This window comes from Acipenser ruthenus, chromosome 48 (assembly GCF_902713425.1).
Source record: "Acipenser ruthenus chromosome 48, fAciRut3.2 maternal haplotype, whole genome shotgun sequence".
Taxonomy (NCBI): Eukaryota; Metazoa; Chordata; class Actinopteri; order Acipenseriformes; family Acipenseridae; genus Acipenser; species Acipenser ruthenus.
In genome coordinates this window covers 1,210,032-1,228,527 of record NC_081236.1, presented here as the reverse complement: position 1 = coordinate 1,228,527, position 18,496 = coordinate 1,210,032, and the positions used below count along the sequence as shown (strand labels likewise).

At 45.0% G+C, this 18,496-nt stretch overlaps 1 protein-coding gene across 3 annotated transcripts; it reads left to right on the top strand.

Moving 5' to 3' along the window:
* Window positions 1-127: 127 nt before the first annotated feature.
* Window positions 128-15,956, top strand: LOC117404445 (arf-GAP domain and FG repeat-containing protein 1). 3 transcript variants are annotated; one of them, XM_059014393.1, is made up of 14 exons: window positions 128-595; window positions 1,487-1,580; window positions 4,497-4,612; window positions 5,153-5,303; window positions 5,539-5,677; window positions 5,885-5,998; window positions 7,220-7,252; window positions 7,601-7,789; window positions 8,335-8,407; window positions 8,947-8,996; window positions 11,832-11,918; window positions 12,436-12,531; window positions 12,839-12,912; window positions 13,822-15,956. In XM_059014393.1, the coding sequence occupies exons 1-14, from the start codon at window positions 429-431 to the stop codon at window positions 13,867-13,869; spliced, it is 1,431 nt and encodes a 476-aa protein (XP_058870376.1). In that variant the 5' UTR covers window positions 128-428; the 3' UTR covers window positions 13,870-15,956. The 3 variants fall into 3 exon arrangements, with proteins under 3 accessions (XP_058870376.1, XP_058870378.1, XP_058870377.1); XM_059014395.1 differs by lacking the exon at window positions 12,436-12,531; XM_059014394.1 differs by lacking the exon at window positions 7,220-7,252 and having other exon boundaries at window positions 129-595.
* Window positions 15,957-18,496: the final 2,540 nt, after the last annotated feature.

Below are 18,496 nucleotides of genomic sequence, written 5' to 3'. Positions count from 1 at the left end.
AATAAAGTTTTTTTTTTTTTTTTTTTGGTTTCAAGTTTGTGCCTTCGTCCTCTCCATAGAATCTGTGAGAGGTCGCATTTTCCGTTCCTGAAATGCAACACTAAAATGCGCAGAGCAGCACTGAGCTGAAACACAAGAGAAAAAGGGGTGTGTGTGTCTCTCTCTCTCTGTGTGTGTGTGAGGAGGTCTGGATTAGATGTATCGCTCCGGACTCGCAACGCAGTGAGGAAAAAAAAATATGTAAACACCGTGATTCAGACACCCCAAAGGCGCGGCACGCCCACAGACACAGATCCCCACCCGAGTTTTCATCATAACCCTTCTGCGTGGTTTCGGAATCAATCGGTGCGGTGTTAATTTTGCACGTCTGTGAATCGCTTGGCCGTCTCGCTGCGGATTTCTGATTGGATTTATTTTCTATTCGAGCGATGGCGAGTCGGAAACACAAAGACACGCAAGAGGTGTTTTCTAAGAAGGTCCGAGAGCTGGCCAAACACACCTTCAACAGGCAGTGCTGTGAATGCGAGCAGCCCGGGGTCACGTACGTGGACATCACCGTGGGGAATTTCGTGTGTACGTCATGCTCCGGCATTCTGTAAGTACGTCACGGTTAGAGGTGTGAACACGTCCGGTTAATCGTTTTTATTTTAATTACCCGTGTATGTCGTATTTGTTCACGAAAGTGTAAAAAAAGGCCCTTAAAAATATTATTAGCGTTGTTTACAGTACTGCTGTCGCCTACAAGTGTAAATATAACGTGTGTAAAATACAGGGATGGCAATAAGACTCCTATTTCACAGCAGTTTCACCCATTCCAGGTTTTACTACCAGCTTGATCAGCCCCAGTGTGTCTAGGTAACGAGCTCAGGTGTGTCTTATTAAACTCCTAGTAAAACCTGGACTGGATCACACTGCTATGCAATGGGAGTCTAATTCCCATCTCTGTAATATTGCAGTCGCTGTGTGTGTGTGTTTTTAAGTGGATGTGATCTGTATGCTGCACCAAGCCTGCAAAACTCAGCCTATAAATATTTGGAATGCATACTGACTTGCAAATCAGCATTCAAACAGAAGTAGAACTAATATTATTAGTTTATTTAGCAGACACCTTTATCCGAGGCGACTTACAGAGACTAGGGGGTGTGAACTATGCATCAGAGTTAATTACAACTACGTCTCATCTGAAGGACGGAGCACAAGGAGGTTCAGCGACTTGCTCAGGGTCACACACACACAGGGAGTCAGCGGCTGAGCCAGGATTTGAACCTCCTGGTATCGAGCCCCCTTTCTTTAACCACTGGGCCACACAGCCTCCCTATACTCCTGACCAGGCCTGGTCCAGCTTAGTTTACCAAACTAAAATGTAATTCAAACCATGGTGAGCTACGGTAAATGTGCAGTATAACTGTGGGGGAAAGGCCTGGGAAGGTTACAGTCCAAACTTACTGGTGAAACTGACATTTGTTTCTGGTTTTATTTCCTCCAGGAGAGGCCTCAACCCACCTCATCGAGTCAAATCCATCTCCATGACAACCTTCTCACAGCAGGAAGTAGAGTTCCTACAGTCCCATGGAAACGAGGTTAGAGGGATTGTGGGTAACAGTGCGTCCCTACAGACAGCAGCGGTCTCGTCCAAACCATCTCTAACCCGGAAGAACCGGCCAGTTATTTTTCAGCCAATCAGTGTGCAGCTTGCTGTGTGAAGAAGTGTCTCTTTCCCTCTGTCCTGAGTCTGTCTCCACTGTCCAGCTGTGTCCTCTGGTCCTGGTCTCTGCTCTTCAAGTATTGGTCAGGGTGTTCTGTCTTTTCAGTTGTATATTAACAGTAAAGCAATATTTAATAGAGTTTTGGCACAAAGCGAATGTTTGTAACAAGAATTTGATGTTTCTCAATAGCCACTGTAGTGGTGCTGGTATCACTGGAAGCATAAATCTAATTGATTGTGTTTGGAAGCCGGTATTACCCAGTGGGGGAACAAAAAAAATCCATAAAGGTCCTAGTGAATGCAAATCAGATCCCCTGACGTGTATTGTGCAGTATATAAAGGCTGCATATCCCTGATGCAAATCAGTTTCAGTCAGGATGGGTAAGACAGGAGACCAGATATGTCCGCTTGACTCAGTTTCTTCTAGTTTCAATAACTGATGAAGGCACTAGAGCCCAAACGCTGGTCTGCTTGACTCAGTCTCTTCTAGTTTCAATAACACTGACCAAGACACTAGCTGAGTGTCAGAGTTTACGATTTGATATGTGATGGATCTCTTAGTGCTTGTAAACACCCAGGCTTAGGGTTTGGTTTGTGTTACTAATAGACAGTTATGCAGGTATGTATTGGAGTCAGCTCTGAAAGCCACCTACTGGATTAACCTGTTCTGCTGGACTCTGGTTAAAAATAGAAAGTTAAGATTTTGTTTATGCTAGTTTGGGCCATCTTATTCACCTTGACATTTGCTGTTTCCCCATCGGCATCTTAAACAAACAAGAGAAACCTTCAGTTGTTCTATAAACAGTTCTGCGAATCTTCCCACCTGTTTTGGATTTCCATTGGCTACATAGATCTCAAGTGTGCAGTTTTGAAAGAAACACATGTTATAGCAAAGATGGATGTCCATTTTAAAACAGACATCTGGTACTAGGTTGAAGGAAGTTCTCCGTTTGCTTGTCTTGACTTGAAAACATAAGAAAGTTTACAAACGAGAGGAGGCCATTCGGCCCATCTTGCTCGTTTGGTTGTAGCTTATTGATCCCAGAATCTCATCAAGCAGCTTCTTGAAGGATCCCAGGGTGTCAGCTTCAACAACATTACTGGGGAGTTGGTTCCAGACCCTTACAATTCTCCGTGTAAAAAAGTGCCTCCTATTTTCTGTTCTGAATGCCTCTTTATCTAATCTCCACTTGTGACCCCTGGTCCTTGTTTCTTTTTTCAGGTCGAAAAAGTCCCCTGGGTCGACATTGTCTATACCTTTTAGGATTTTGAATGCTTGAATCAGATCGCCGTGTAGTCTTCTTTGTTCAAGACTGAATAGATTCAGTTCTTTTAGCCTGTCTGCATATGACATGCCAATAACTCTGTAAGCTGCCCGAGAGCTGCGTTGTCCTCCGACGCTGTAGCTCTGAGGCGGCTGCACGGTGAGTCTGCAGCGTGTAAAGAAGTGGTCGGCTGACGGCACACGCTTCGGAGGACAGCGTGTGTTCATCTTCGCCCCTCCCCGAGTCAGCGCAGGGGTGGTAGCGGTGAGCTGAGCCTAAAATTGGTCAAATCAATTCTTTTCACTGTTAACGTCTTGACAGCTTTTTTACACTTCTAACTTCTGAAGTCTGTTTCAAAGCTCTTTTCAGAATGGCCGCTCTAGTGCACTGGGGTTTGAAATCTGTCCTCTAAATCACTGCAGAAAAAGCGACGTTATTTAAAAAAGAAAAATGTTATCACTTTTTCTGCAGTGATTTAGAGAACAGATTTCAAACCCCAGTGCACTAGAACGGACATTTTGAAAAGAGCTTTGAAACCATTTCTATAAAGTCTCCTGCATTTTACCATTCGTGGCTGAGTGTTCCTTTTCTCTTTACATTTGTAATTGTGGCCTATTAAAGTCGTCAATTAAATCAGACAATCTAAAGCCTGACAATTCTGCAAGATTTTCAGTTCCAGCGGTTTGATTTCATAAGCAATGATAGATTTGCACACGGCTGTACGTTCCTGAAATATCTTCACCTGTATGCTGGAGTTGGCACTCCTGCGTTTTCCTAGGAGCTGGGAACGTTATAATGAGGAAAGCTGCTGGGAAAGGACTGAAGAACAGGACAGCCACTGTCCACCTCGTCCACCCACAGACAGCGCTGTCCACCCAAACAATACAGCTCCTGTAGGTTTTTTTTTCAAACACACCACTGCAACCACAGCTCAATTCAATATGTTTAACATTATTCAGCAGGTTTCATTCGACTTTATGAAGCAGAATGAGTTCATTCTATAGGGGGGTGCAAAACGTTTGACCAGCGCTGTACAGCTGATGATAAAACATTTAATCTGGAGATTATAAATGGTCAGGGTTAGGAAAATGGGCAAAATCTAAAGGCGTCTTTCACTTGGACCTGTCCGCCACATTGGGGTCATGTGACTTTTTGGTTAAGCCCCTAACGCTTTGAGATATTGCCGTCAAACTCGGTGCACAGCTGTATTCTGTGATTCTAATTTGTTTGGGTGGAGTGTATCCAGATCGCATTCCCTCCTGCAACAACAGTGCTGGTTTTCTGTTCCCACAATACAGTGCGTCACTCTGGAGGGCGTGTGATCCGGAGACACTGCGAGCCTTAGAAGAGAAATGATCTTTCTCCTGGCGAACGCTTCCCGAGTTGAAAATTCCCTCGTTGATTTAAAATCTCAAAACAGTTATGCTGAAAAATATATTGCTTGGACAACGCGGGACACAGCGATGGGACAGGAATGTGTTTCTTGTAAAATTCTGGACCTCTCGTTCCTGTTTTTTTTTTTTTAGTTTTGCAGCCGGCTTTGGCTTGGCAAATTCGATCAGCGTTCCGAAGTTATTCCCGATTCCCGGGATCCGCGGAGACTGAAGGATTTCCTCCAGGAGAAATACGAGAAGAAGAAATGGTAAGTCTGGATCACTGGTGGGGGGGGGGGGAAGCTCATCCCATAAGTGCTCGATCGGTTTGAGATCGCTGTGGTGTCCGTGGAAGAAGTCTCTGTCGTGCTCCTCAATCCATTCTGGCTCAGTGGAGGGGGCGTTATTGAAAGCAGCCATCAGGGCTCAGCATTGTTGGCTGGACTGGATGCTTCAGTAAACTATTGGTTCAGCCTTCCAGAGTCATCAAGGGCCCCCGGGGTACACCAGGAGAACATGCCCCCCACCAGGGCCGTGCAAAATCGGAGGGGGAGACACACAGGTCCTAATAAAGTAGCCACCTCCACTGTTAAAGACTTCGACATTTGGGGAAGGATATTAGTGTTGCACATGCTTCTGCCCTTCACCTGTGGTGCACAGTGCGACGCTAAAATGCTTCCCCAGTCCGTCTGCATTGTAATGTAAAACAGTTTTACACCAAATTCTTTAAATACTACGTTCTTCCACAGCCACAGTGTTTTACCAAGACAGCAGGCCTTGTTGTTAGTCCAGTTTGTTGTCTCTTGCAGGGCTGTCTCTCAGGAGCAGGCCAGGGCAGGCACTAGGACCCCTGCAGACACCGGCCCGATCTGGAGCCCCGCCCTCACAGACAAGGCCCTCCCCTCGCCCCAGGGTAGCTCCGCCCCTGCACTGTCAACCAGCAGACCCACCCTCCTCCAGGTAAGAATCTCACTCCTGCTCCTGCAGTACGCTGGCTCACCACAAGAGGGGGCTACTTCATAATGGGGTGGAGTCTCAAAGCATTTTATTATAAATCATAAAAACGAAAGATTGGACCTGCTATTTGTTGTCGATAGTGCTATCATTTTTCGGTGGATCTTCAGTATGTTGTATGGCCACAGGGGGGCGGTAGTGCTTTCTTCCAGCGTGTGTAATGTCCCTCTTTGTCTTGCAGTCTGTGTCTCTGAGTCAACCCCAGCTGTCTCGCTCCTGGCAAAGAGCGCCCCCTGGCTCGCTGACTGACCTCAGAACCGACGCCATCACTGCCACCCTGCCCCGCCCACATAGCTACGGAGCCCCGCCCACAAACACAGGTCAGGGGTCATCCCTCTCTTCATGAGTTTCAGTTCATGCCCCGCCTGACCACTTTATTAGGGCCCCTGATGACTCTGGAAGGCTGAACCAATAGTTTACTGAAGCATCAAGTCCACCCGTATATCATGTAAAGAGAGCTTCACCATCGATACACAGTGAATTGTCGCCTCTGACAAGAAGCCCTCTCGTCTCTTTTTCATTTCCAGGCCATCGCAGTCCTTCCTTCCCCAGCTTCGAAAGCCGCAGCTTCGGCCCAGCTACTCCGGGAGTGCCCTCCCCAACAGGGGGCGCTGTCTTCCCTGCCCTGCCCCGACCCACAGGTAAGAAATTATTTGCCCTTGATATGTAAGGTTTATAAATTAGCTACTTTGTTATGCCATAAGGAGACCAGACCGTGTTTCAAACTCATTGATGAGTTCCAAATACCCAACATTACATTCTATATTGAACCCTAGATACAATCAGTGCCACTAGTATTAACAGAGATCAGATTACCCCTGGAGAGAGCCCTCAGACTGATTCACCGATGGTCCCGATGATCTGGAGGTATTGGGAGCTTCTCTGTCTGTGTCTAGTAGCTCAGAGAATACGTGACTACAGTGTGTTTCTGTTCTATTACTAATCATAATAGAAATGAGTTATTCAGCTGTTACTCCACACAGGTGCAACCAACCGCTAACTACTCTCTTTCACAACTTTACTGTGGTTAATTGTTTTCCATACTTCCTAGTACGTGCCTTATAATTCACTCTGTCTCCCCTGGTAAAGGCACGGCCGCGTGGTGTGCAGGGGGGAGTCACACAGTCAGGGGAGCGCAGGGGTCCCCGAGGGTCTCCACTGGTAAAGGCACGGCCGCGTGGTTTGCAGGGGGAGTCACACAGTCAGGGGAGCGCAGGGGTCCCCGAGGGTCTCCCCTGGTAAAGGCACGATCGCGTGGTGTGCAGGGGGAGTCACACAGTCAGGGGAGCGCAGGGGTCCCCGAGGGTCTCCCCTTGTAAAGGCACGGCTGCGTGGTGTGCAGGGGGGAGTCACACAGTCAGGGGAGCGCAGGGGTCCCCGAGGGTCTCCCCTGGTAAAGGCACGGCCGCGTGGTGTGCAGGGGGGAGTCACACAGTCAGGGGAGCGCAGGGGTCCCCGAGGGTCTCCCTGAGGGTCTCCCCTGGTAAAGGCACGGCCGCATGGTGTGCAGGGGGGAGTCACACAGTCAGGGGAGTGCAGGTTCCTGGCTGGGTCGATCTTCGCTGGGGATTCCACAGGGAACATTAGCTCTGGCGCTGGGTTAGGGAGGCAAAATCAACAGGGACTGTCTCGCCTCTCCGCACTACAGTGACCCCTAGTGGCACTCTTGAGCTGTTGCGGGTGAGGGAACATCATTGGCCAGGCTAAATTGGGTAGAAAATTGGGGGTAAAGTAATCAGGCACAGTATATAGCACAAGTACACAATTCCAGTATGAACTCACATCCATTTAAGACAAACGAAAAGATGAAATACTCCTGCCGTCTCTTTCCTTCCTTTCTCTAATTCTGTCTCTCTGGGCAGCCAGCGGGACTTTTAAAGGCAGCTTTACGTTCGGTAAGTCTGTGGTTGAGACTCAGTCATGAATAAGGGACAAATAGAGCAGGCAGTCAGCTAGTGCCTTCAACTAGAAGAGACTGAGTCAAGCAGACCAGCATTTGGGCTTTAGTGCCTTCATCAGTGTTATTGAAACTAGAAGAGACTGAGTCAAGCAGACCAGCGTTTGGGCTCTAGTGCCTTCATCAGGGTTATTGAAACTAGAAGAGACTGAGTCAAGCAGACCAGCGTTTGGGCTCTAGTGCCTTCATCAGTGTTATTGAAACTAAACTGAGTCAAGCAGACATGTGTAGATTAAATACTGAAGCCGGTAACACTGATAAATGAACCCCTGTCTTGCTTTCGCAGGTCGTAGCTCCTCCTCTTCCTCCTCTCCTGGCTCCGCCCACTTCCCCAGCTTTAGTAAGTCCTCCAGCGTGGACTTGGGAGGAATGGGCCCTTCCCAGCATGCCTCATCAAGCCCCGCCCCTTCGGGGGATAAGTACGCCCCTCTGACAGAGTTGGAGAACGTCTTCGTTACAACCTCACCTGTGTCAGGTAACGAGCTTATCATCAAAACTAAGAATCTGCAAAACCGTTTCTCGAAAGTACAGAGATCAAGACAATGGGAATGCTGAAAAGCGACGGGCAAAAATATAATATTTCCTCTGGAAGATGTTTAATGGAGCGACCATAGAGGGGATATTTGCAGAGCTTGTCTGTTCCCTCAGTCTTACCGTTTGTAGTGAATCCTTTTCAGGGGTCCCCCGAGGGTCTCCCCTGGTAAAGGCACGGCCGTGTGGTGTGCAGGGGGAGTCATACAGTCATTTTTAATGTGAGCCCCATCTTTGAACCAGTCTTCAGAGTGGCTCAGCCTCACTTTATGTGACCCTGAGCAAGTCACTGAACCTCCTTGTGCTCCGTCCTTCGGACGAGACGTCAAACAAACGAGGTCCTATTGGAAGTGACTCTGCAGCAGCAGCAGTTGATGATGCATAGTTCACCCCCTAGTCTCTGTAAGTCTCTTTGGATAAAAGCGTCTGCTAAATGACTCCTTAATAATACTAATAAATCTCTTAAATGGCTTTCTGTCTCCCCGACAGTGCCCCCTAGTGGAATGTCTGAGTTTGGCAGCATATTTAGAAGCAGACTGCCTTCAAGCTCCACCCCCAGCAGGTAAGACGCATTACAATCTCCCAGCTGCTGACAGCATATGGAGATGCACCTGTGTCTGTGTAGCCACACAACACGCACATTTCTCCATATATCAGATTGTCATTAAACATTGCATAGCTAAGTCTTACTCTATACTGTTCTTCAGGGATAGAAATAAGACTCCCATTGCATAAATGCATCTGACAAATAAATAGACTACAATAGCTCCATTCCTGGTTTTACTATGAATTTCTTGGTTTTTCTTAATGTATTTCAGACTTCAGTGATGCAGTCGTTTCCTTTGCATGACATATTTTTGATACAGTGACTTAGAAATCCTATTCTAAGAATCAGTACATTATACCACTGAATACATTTCAAGCAACATGGCTTGGAAAATGTGAATAATGATCCCAGCAATTTATATATCAATACAAAAATAGTCTCCTTTCTTTCTTTCTTTATTTCTTTATTTCTTTCTTTCTTTCTTTCCTTTCGTCTCTCTTTCTTTCTTTGTTAAAACGTCTCTCTCTCTGTCACTCTGTTCCTTGTGGTTCCAGCTCTCCTGGAGTTTCTCAGAGTGTCACTAGCGCTCAGTCTGCGTTCCCAGGTAAGACCCCCGTCATGCAGTTTTAAAAACAATCTAACTTCCTTCAATGAAATACCTGCTCTGTTCATTCCTAGCTGTGTAACTTTCACAGGTGTGGGAAGCAGCGCCATCTAGTGGTGTGCCACTTCACATGTTTTCTATGAAGACACTGGTCTGTATTACAGATACAGATACAGATACTCTTATAACAGTTTACCACGGTATTTTAGCAGTCCCCCCCATACTATGCTTTTTTAAAATCTACTTTACCAGACCTCTCTGTGCTTTACAATGCTTCCCTATGCTTTACCAGACCTCTCTGTGCTTTACAATGCTTCCCTATGCTTTACCAGACCTCTCTGTGCTTTACAATGCTTCCCTATGCTTTACCAGACCTCTCTGTGCTTTACAATGCTTCCCTATGCTTTACCAGACCTCTCTGTGCTTTACAATGCTTCCCTATGCTTTACCACACCTCTCTGTGCTTTACAATGCTTCCCTATGCTTTACCAGACCTCTCTGTGCTTTACAATGCTTCCCTATGCTTTACCAGACCTCTCTGTGCTTTACAATGCTTCCCTGTGCTTTACCAGACCTCTCTGTGCTTTACAATGCTTCACTATGCTTTACATACCTCTCTGTGCTTTGCAATGCTTCCCTATGCTTTACCAGACCTCTCTGTGCTTTACAATGCTTCCCTATGCTTTACCAGACCTCTCTGTGCTTTACAATGCTTCCCTATGCTTTACCACACCTCTCTGTGCTTTACAATGCTTCCCTATGCTTTACCAGACCTCTCTGTGCTTTACAATGCTTCCCTATGCTTTACCAGACCTCTCTGTGCTTTACAATGCTTCCCTGTGCTTTACCAGACCTCTCTGTGCTTTACAATGCTTCACTATGCTTTACATACCTCTCTGTGCTTTGCAATGCTTCCCTATGCTTTACCAGACCTCTCTGTGCTTTACAATGCTTCCCTATGCTTTACCAGACCTCTCTGTGCTTTACAATGCTTCCCTATGCTTTACCAGACCTCTCTGTGCTTTACAATGCTTCCCTATGCTTTACCAGACCTCTCTGTGCTTTACAATGCTTCCCTATGCTTTACCACACCTCTCTGTGCTTTACAATGCTTCCCTATGCTTTACCAGACCTCTCTGTGCTTTACAATGCTTCCCTATGCTTTACCAGACCTCTCTGTGCTTTACAATGCTTCCCTGTGCTTTACCAGACCTCTCTGTGCTTTACAATGCTTCACTATGCTTTACATACCTCTCTGTGCTTTGCAATGCTTCCCTATGCTTTACCAGACCTCTCTGTGCTTTACAATGCTTCCCTATGCTTTACCAGACCTCTCTGTGCTTTACAATGCTTCCATATGCTTTACCAGACCTCTCTGTGCTTTACAATGCTTCCCTATGCTTTACCAGACCTCTCTGTACTTTACAATGCTTCCCTATGCTTTACCACACCTCTCTGTGCTTTACAATGCTTCCCTATGCTTTACCACACCTCTCTGTGCTTTACAATGCTTCCCTATGCTTTACCAGACCTCTCTGTGCTTTACAATGCTCCCCTATGCTTTACCATACCTCTCTGTGCTTTACAATGCTTCCCTATGCTTTACCAGACCTATCTGTGCTTTACAATGATTCCCTATGCTTTACCACACCTCTCTGTGCTTTACCATACCTCTCTGTGCTTTACAATGCTTCCCTATGCTTTACCAGACCTCTCTGTGCTTTACAATGCTTCCCTATGCTTTACCAGACCTCTCTGTGCTTTACAATGCTTCCATATGCTTTACCAGACCTCTCTGTGCTTTACAATGCTTCCCTATGCTTTACCAGACCTCTCTGTACTTTACAATGCTTCCCTATGCTTTACCACACCTCTCTGTGCTTTACAATGCTTCCCTATGCTTTACCACACCTCTCTGTGCTTTACAATGCTTCCCTATGCTTTACCAGACCTCTCTGTGCTTTACAATGCTTCCCTATGCTTTACCAGACCTCTCTGTGCTTTACAATGCTTCCCTGTGCTTTACCAGACCTCTCTGTGCTTTACAATGCTTCCCTATGCTTTACATACCTCTCTGTGCTTTGCAATGCTTCCCTATGCTTTACCAGACCTCTCTGTACTTTACAATGCTTCCCTATGCTTTACCACACCTCTCTGTGCTTTACAATGCTTCCCTATGCTTTACCAGACCTCTCTGTGCTTTACAATGCTTCCCTATGCTTTACCAGACCTCTCTGTGCTTTACAATGCTTCCCTGTGCTTTACCAGACCTCTCTGTGCTTTACAATGCTTCCCTATGCTTTACATACCTCTCTGTGCTTTGCAATGCTTCCCTATGCTTTACCAGACCTCTCTGTGCTTTACAATGCTTCCCTATGCTTTACCAGACCTCTCTGTGCTTTACAATGCTTCCATATGCTTTACCATACTTTGCTGTGCTTTACAATGCTTCCCTATGCTTTACCATACCTCTCTGTGCTTTACAATGCTTCCCTATGCTTTACCATACCTCTCTGTGCTTTACATTGCTTCCCTATGCTTTACCATACCTCTCTGTGCTTTACATTGCTTCCCTATGCTTTACCATACCTCTCTGTGTTTTACAATGCTTCCCTATGCTTTACCACACCTCCCTGTGCTTTACAACACTTCCCTATGCTTTACCAGACCTCTCTGTGCTTTACAATGCTTCCCTATGCTTTACCAGACCTCTCTGTGCTTTACAATGCTTCCCTATGCTTTACCATACTTTGCTGTGCTTTTACTATGGTGTAAGGGTATGTATGACCGTTTTTTGTTTGTTTTTTAAAAGCCAGATTTCCCTTTACTTTCCAGCTTTCTCGAATCCCTTCAGAGGCGCTCCAAACCCCCAGCAATCTCTGTCTCCAACCAACCCCTTTCACAAGAGCAGGGCGGACGCAGGTGAGGAGGGGGGGGGGGGGGTAGTTGCATTTCCGTGAGCTACATAAGCCTCCAATGTGCAGTTTAGAAAGAACAGCATGCTATAGCAGACATGAATTCTTTTTTACTATTGTTATTATTTTAAAACAGACATCTGGTTTCTGCCACTGCACAGGGGCGGGGGAAACGGTCGCTGCTTTCCTCTCACTAACCAATCAGCTGCTTCCCCTATTGACTGACATGCTTTTGGCCAGTAGCGTGCACGTTTATAGCTCCTGTGAACAAGGCAGAGGGAATGCCTTTAACTCAACGTGGGTCTGGATATCAAACATTTTGCAGGACAGTTTGAAAGAGACTTGAAACTTAGCAGTGTAGAAAGCTGTCAGGATGTTCACAAGGAAAAACGACAGCTCCGTTATTTAAACAGTTGTAGCAGCACGTGGGGGAGGCGGAACCCTGTATTTTTAGGAACCCCGCTGCTTATGCTGCAGGGGGTAAAGGATCTCTCCTGGTAATTCAATCACGGTTGTTTCATTAGGCGATGCGGAGAGTAGTCTCAGTGCTGCCCCCTCTGGTATGTTCCAGCCAGCGCAGCCCCCTCTCCAGAACTCTTTCCTGCCACAGCAGCACAATGGTGAGGATGATGTCATTTCCTGCCCTACTGCTTAGAAACAGACAATAGGTGTGTTGACTATGATCTGGTCTTATTTGAAGACATTTTAAAGAAATCGTGCCTGAATGCAGCGCGACAGCCAGACCGTCAATCCGACAAACGCTTTCTGTATTTATTTTTAAGTGTTAAAAAAAAAAAAAAAAAAACTCTGAATATTTTACACGGTTCTTTCAGAAATGGGAATTTTCACGGGAACTTCATATTACAGAAATCTTGAAATCTGTGATAACTGAGAAAAAAATAATTCTTTTTTTTTTTTTTCTATCAGGTTTTGCCACCTTCCCTGTACCTAAATCAATGCCCAGACCAATAGGACAGCCGGTCTCAAATAACCCCTTTACTGTGAGTAACTGACATCTATACTAGACTGTATTGAATTAGCTGGCTCTCAGATCCCCAGTACAGCACTGAGTTCTCTATACTAGACTGTATTGAATTAGCTGGCTCTCAGATCCCCAGTACAGCACTGAGTTCTCTGATACTAGACTGTATTGAATTAGCTGGCTCTCAGATCCCCAGTACAGCACTGAGTTCTCTATACTAGGCTGTATTGAATTAGCTGGCTCTCAGATCCCCAGTACAGCACTGAGTTCTCTACACTAGACTGTATTGAATTAGCTGGCTCTCAGATCCCCAGTACAGCACTGAGTTCTCTACACTAGACTGTATTGAATTAGCTGGCTCTCAGATCCCCAGTACAGCACTGAGTTCTCTACACTAGACTGTATTGAATTAGCTGGCTCTCAGATCCCCAGTACAGCACTGAGTTCTCTACACTAGACTGTATTGAATTAGCTGGCTCTCAGATCCCCAGTACAGCACTGAGTTCTCTATACTAGACTGTATTGAATTAGCTGGCTCTCAGATCCCCAGTACAGCACTGAGTTCTCTATACTAGACTGTATTGAATTAGCTGGCTCTCAGATCTCCAGTACAGCACTGAGTTCTCTATACTAGACTGTATTGAATTAGCTGGCTCTCAGATCCCCAGTACAGCACTGAGTTCTCTACACTAGACTGTATTGAATTAGCTGGCTCTCAGATCCCCAGTACAGCACTGAGTTCTCTATACTAGACTGTATTGAATTAGCTGGCTCTCAGATCCCCAGTACAGCACTGAGTTCTCTATACTAGACTGTATTGAATTAGCTGGCTCTCAGATCTCCAGTACAGCACTGAGTTCTCTATAGGCTCTAGGTGTTTGTCTGCTTGTCACAATGAGACCTCTTTTTCTTCTCTTTTCCGTGACAGGGTGGGGTGTTCCAGTCTGGAGGTTCCTCCACAAACCCATTCCTCTGAAGACGAGGTCCTGCAGCCTCCCAGTTTCCTAGCTAGCCTCCCTGCCTCAGGTGGGGGGTCAAGGCAGCCGGAGTCTAGCAGGCCTGCCTGGACTCCCGTCCACAAATGGAGAAAAGGGACCAATCATAAAGGATATACTCAAAACCTTTTTTATAAAGATTCGATTTAGACAGAACTAAAACCGGTTTACAGAAACCACCTATAATATTTAAAGTGCTGATAGTTAACCAAAAAAAACCCATAAATCTGACCTGTTTTTGTAATTCCATTAGCTACATAGGTCTCAAATGTGCAGTTTCGAAAGAAACACATAGCAAACAGGTATTTGTTTTAAAATGTCTGGTACTAGGGCTCCCCCAGTGGCACATCCGGTAAAGGCCCCAGGTGACCAAGGAAGTGCAACACTAACTGAAAGCAGGGCTTGCAAACAGAGATTTCTTCAAACTAGTGTAGTACCAGCTGTCGTGTTTGAAATGAAAATACAGGTTTGTTAAGACATGTGTTTCTTTCAAAACTGCACATTTGAGACCTATCTAATGTCTGGCTTTGCAAAGCATGTCAGGTTCATGGAATTATAATGTTAGCTATGAACACTTTAAGGGTGTGATTGCTTTTCAAATCCTTTTTGATTTTCATTATTTTAACACCACACATAAAACTAAAAAAAAAACCCCTACAATTTTGATCTAATGAAATATTTGTTTTTTGTTTTTTTATGAGTTGCTAATAACGATTTCGACCAAAAAAAAAAAAATCTAAATAAATTAAATTCGAGCCTTCGTACCTCACAGACACACGCATGTTCGTTAACCTATCAGGATGGAAGCCTGAAATAGAAATTCACTTTTGAATTGAGTTGCATGTTTAAGTTTTATTAAAAATAATAAAAAAAATGATATATCTCCAAGCAAACTGATTTATGTGCATCATTTATCCCCAACAATCTGGAACAGAACACACAAATGCTGTAATGATATACCGTTATAACACACCCATTGATTCAGTCTAACGATTACAGATTGTCCTATACAGGTAACATTATGTTGGGGGGTGTAATTCACCTCTTCTCCACCAGATGGCAGAAGTGAGCCATTGTCCTGTATTTTAATGATAATTTGTTTCCCCCATTGATCACAGTTACCTTTTCCAGGTCCAGTAAAGTAATCCTGAGACTGCAACCTACCTTCATGTGGGGATAAACTGCCTAAAAAAAGACCAAAAAATAATCATACGGAAATTCAGAAATGATTTTAAACCCTCTGCTATCTCAAATTTGTTATCAGTGCATTACTGACTATGTGACAGAGCTGCAGATGAACACTGATTATTATTATTAGTTTATTTAGCAGACGCCTTTATCCAAGACGACTTACAGAGACTAGGATGTGTGAACTATGCACCAGCTGCAGAGTCACTTACAACTACGTCTCACCCGAAAGACGGAGCACAAGGAGGTTAAGTGACTTGCTCAGGGTCACACAATGAGTCGGTGGCTGAGGTGGGATTTGAACCGGGGACCTCCTGGTTACAAGCCCTTTTCTTTAACCACTGGACCACACAGCCTCCTATCGAACAGGGCAGCTGAGTTTGAGGTTCGTTGTGATGTCACAGGACTGTGAGAAATCAAGCCAGCACTAGCCAATCACAAAGTAGCTTTGAACAATGCCAAAAGTGTTTAATAATATTTTTAGGAGGCAGTGTGGTTCAGTGGTTAAAGTCCAGGGGCTTGTCACCAGAAGGTCACCGGTTCAAATCCCACCACTGACTGCCTCGCTGTGTGTGACCCTGAGCGAGTCACTTCACCTCCTTGTGCTCCGTCCTGCGGATGAGATGTTAAATCAACGTCCTATTGGAAGTGACTCTGCATATAATGCACAGTTCACAGCCTGCCTCTGTAAAGCACTTTGTGATGGTGGAACACTATGAAAGGAGCTATATAAAAAAAAATGAAAAAACTGACATTTTGAAATCTAACACAAAATACTACTGTACTGCTATTATGGCTTCCGGTATAGACTTTTTTTCCAAGATCATTTTGTAGTTTCTTTGATTACATGATGTGAAATAAAAGATGTTATTTAATTTAATTTTATTTCTAAAATTGTAGGTGACGCAAAACTTTTGTCCAGAGCTTTTGAACAGCGAAATAAAACAGGCAATATTAATGCAAGCTGAGAGCTCTGCTGTTGACACCACTAACATACAAACACAGAAAAGCTACAAGAGATATGTCAACACACTGGGTAGCAGCGGGGTGTTTGTGCATAAACACTGCTATTACTATCTCAGGAGCGAGAGAGAGAGAAAACACAAGACAGCAAGCTAACTATATTTATGAGGCTGTAATTATCCCTGTGCTTGTCTGAGGTATTTTCCAGACATACATTCACAAGTCTGGGTAGTCCAATCCCGGTCCTGGAGGGCTGTTCCACTCCAGGTTTTACAGGTGAGATAATGAACTGCTTCAGGGTCTATTAACTGGTTCAACGATTTAGAACCAGGTTGGAACAAAGACCAGGAGTGGATGACACAGTTCCGGCTGCCCCAGAAGTAAGTCGTTTCAGATCTCATTCGAATGGAAAGGGGGCAGGCAGTTAATTCCTGGCAGGATTATCCAGACAAGCTCAAAGCAGGTCAAAGCCAGGTAAAGGTAGATTTTAAAAGGCAATGACTCAGCAGCCCCAGACGCACTCAGAATGATTGAAAAACCCCATCAAATAACCAGGGGGGGAAAGCAAAGACTTACAGCTAACATTTCGCTGGCCAGAATACTGACCCTAAGATACCGCTGGTGTGAAATGCCCCATGCAGTGTTCAGTTATCCCGATCTGAGGCTGTAGAAACTGAGATCTTTCTTTAATCTAAAGTTTCAAAATGAAAACCTGTGTTTGCTTTGATACTGTCTTGATACTCCTGTTAGCCTTTTTAAAATGCAGTCGATCAGCAGGGATACAACACATCCATTCATTCATGTGGGGGAATTCAAAACAAGAACAGCTGTCCTTACCTCGCCTTTACAATCGATTACCAATTAACGGCAATTATTATTATTTATTTCTTAGTAGACGCCCTTATCCAGGGTGACTTACAATTGTTACAAGATATCACATTATTTTTTACATACAATTACCCATTTATACAGTTGGGTTTTTACTGGAGCAATCTAGGTAAAGTACCTTGCTCAAGGGTACAGCAGCAGTGTCCCCCACCTGGGATTGAACCCACGACCCTCCGGTCAAGAGTCCAGAGCCCTCACCACTACTCCACACTGCTGCCCGCTGAGTGGAGAACTTGTTTGAAAATCAACACACCAATGAATGATGAATACTCAAAGGAAATTTGACATGCGTTTCACATGATGAAGATTCGATGACACTGCAGTTAAGGGTACCCGTTATAAGCGATTATAAACCAGCTATAAACATGTTATTCATTTTCCTATTAACAATTATAGAACGTGATAATAATAATAATAATATTTTTATATAGCGCCTTTCATAGTGTTCCACCATCACAAAGTGCTTTACAGAGGCAGGCTGTGAACTGTGCATTATATGCAGAGTCACTTCCAATAGGACGTTGATTTAACACCTCATCCGCAGGACGGAGCACAAGGAGGTGAAGCGACTTGCTCAGGGTCACACGCAGCGAGGCAGTCAGTGGCAGAGGTGGGAGTTGAACCGGTGACCTTCTGGTGACAAGCCCTGGACTTTAACCACTGGACCACACTGCTTCCTAAAAATATTATTAAACACTTTTGGCATTGTTATTTCTTTATTTATTTTTGCTACCGTTTATAATCGCTTATAACGGATCTCTGAACTTACCAAAGACGTGTGAAATGATACTGCTAGATACAATGTCACATATATCGGACACTGGGCAGCAAAGGGTTAAACTAAAAAATGAACTCTTACAGAAGAAAGGCGTGTGTTTGATAGCTCAGGGACTGCCAGAGGGTCTCACCTCAGGAGACAAACTGGCATAACTTGTCTGCTTCCATCTGCGGTCTCTAAACCAGGGGGGGTCAAACTCCTGGACGGACGCGCTGTCTCCTGGCTTTCCTCCCCCCCTGAGCTCTCAGTGACTCGATCGGTCTAATGATTTGATTAACTGGACAGGTTATCGCTTCTCTCCAGGTCTCGGAATGTTTCGCAGGTAACGTACCTTGAATCACGTGTTTTTTTAAACTCATCGGCTGTAAAAAGACCTTTGAAAAAAAAATATTAAACGTGTCTAATTGAACAAATAATGAGATCAATCCAGTTTAAAGTGACAGCTACTCCAGCGCGTGCAGAACTACCTTCAATCCAATGTTTGCAGCCTGAAAAACAACTCCAGAAATCTTCCCCGTGTTGCACTTCCAATTCGCTACATACCTGTAGGTCTCCGAGGTGGAGTTTTGAAAGAAACACATGTTATAGCAAACCTGTGTATTCATTTTAAAACTTTCTCTGTTTGCTTGCCTTTCTCTTAGGAGGGTGAGGGAGGGAGGGAGCAGTTCAGTCTCCATGCCTCAAGCCTGCCCTGGACTGGAAGGAGCACCCTTTCTCTTAGGGGGGCGAGGGAGGGAGGGAGCAGTTCAGTCTCCATGCCTCAAGCCTGCCCTGGACTGGAGGGAGCCCCC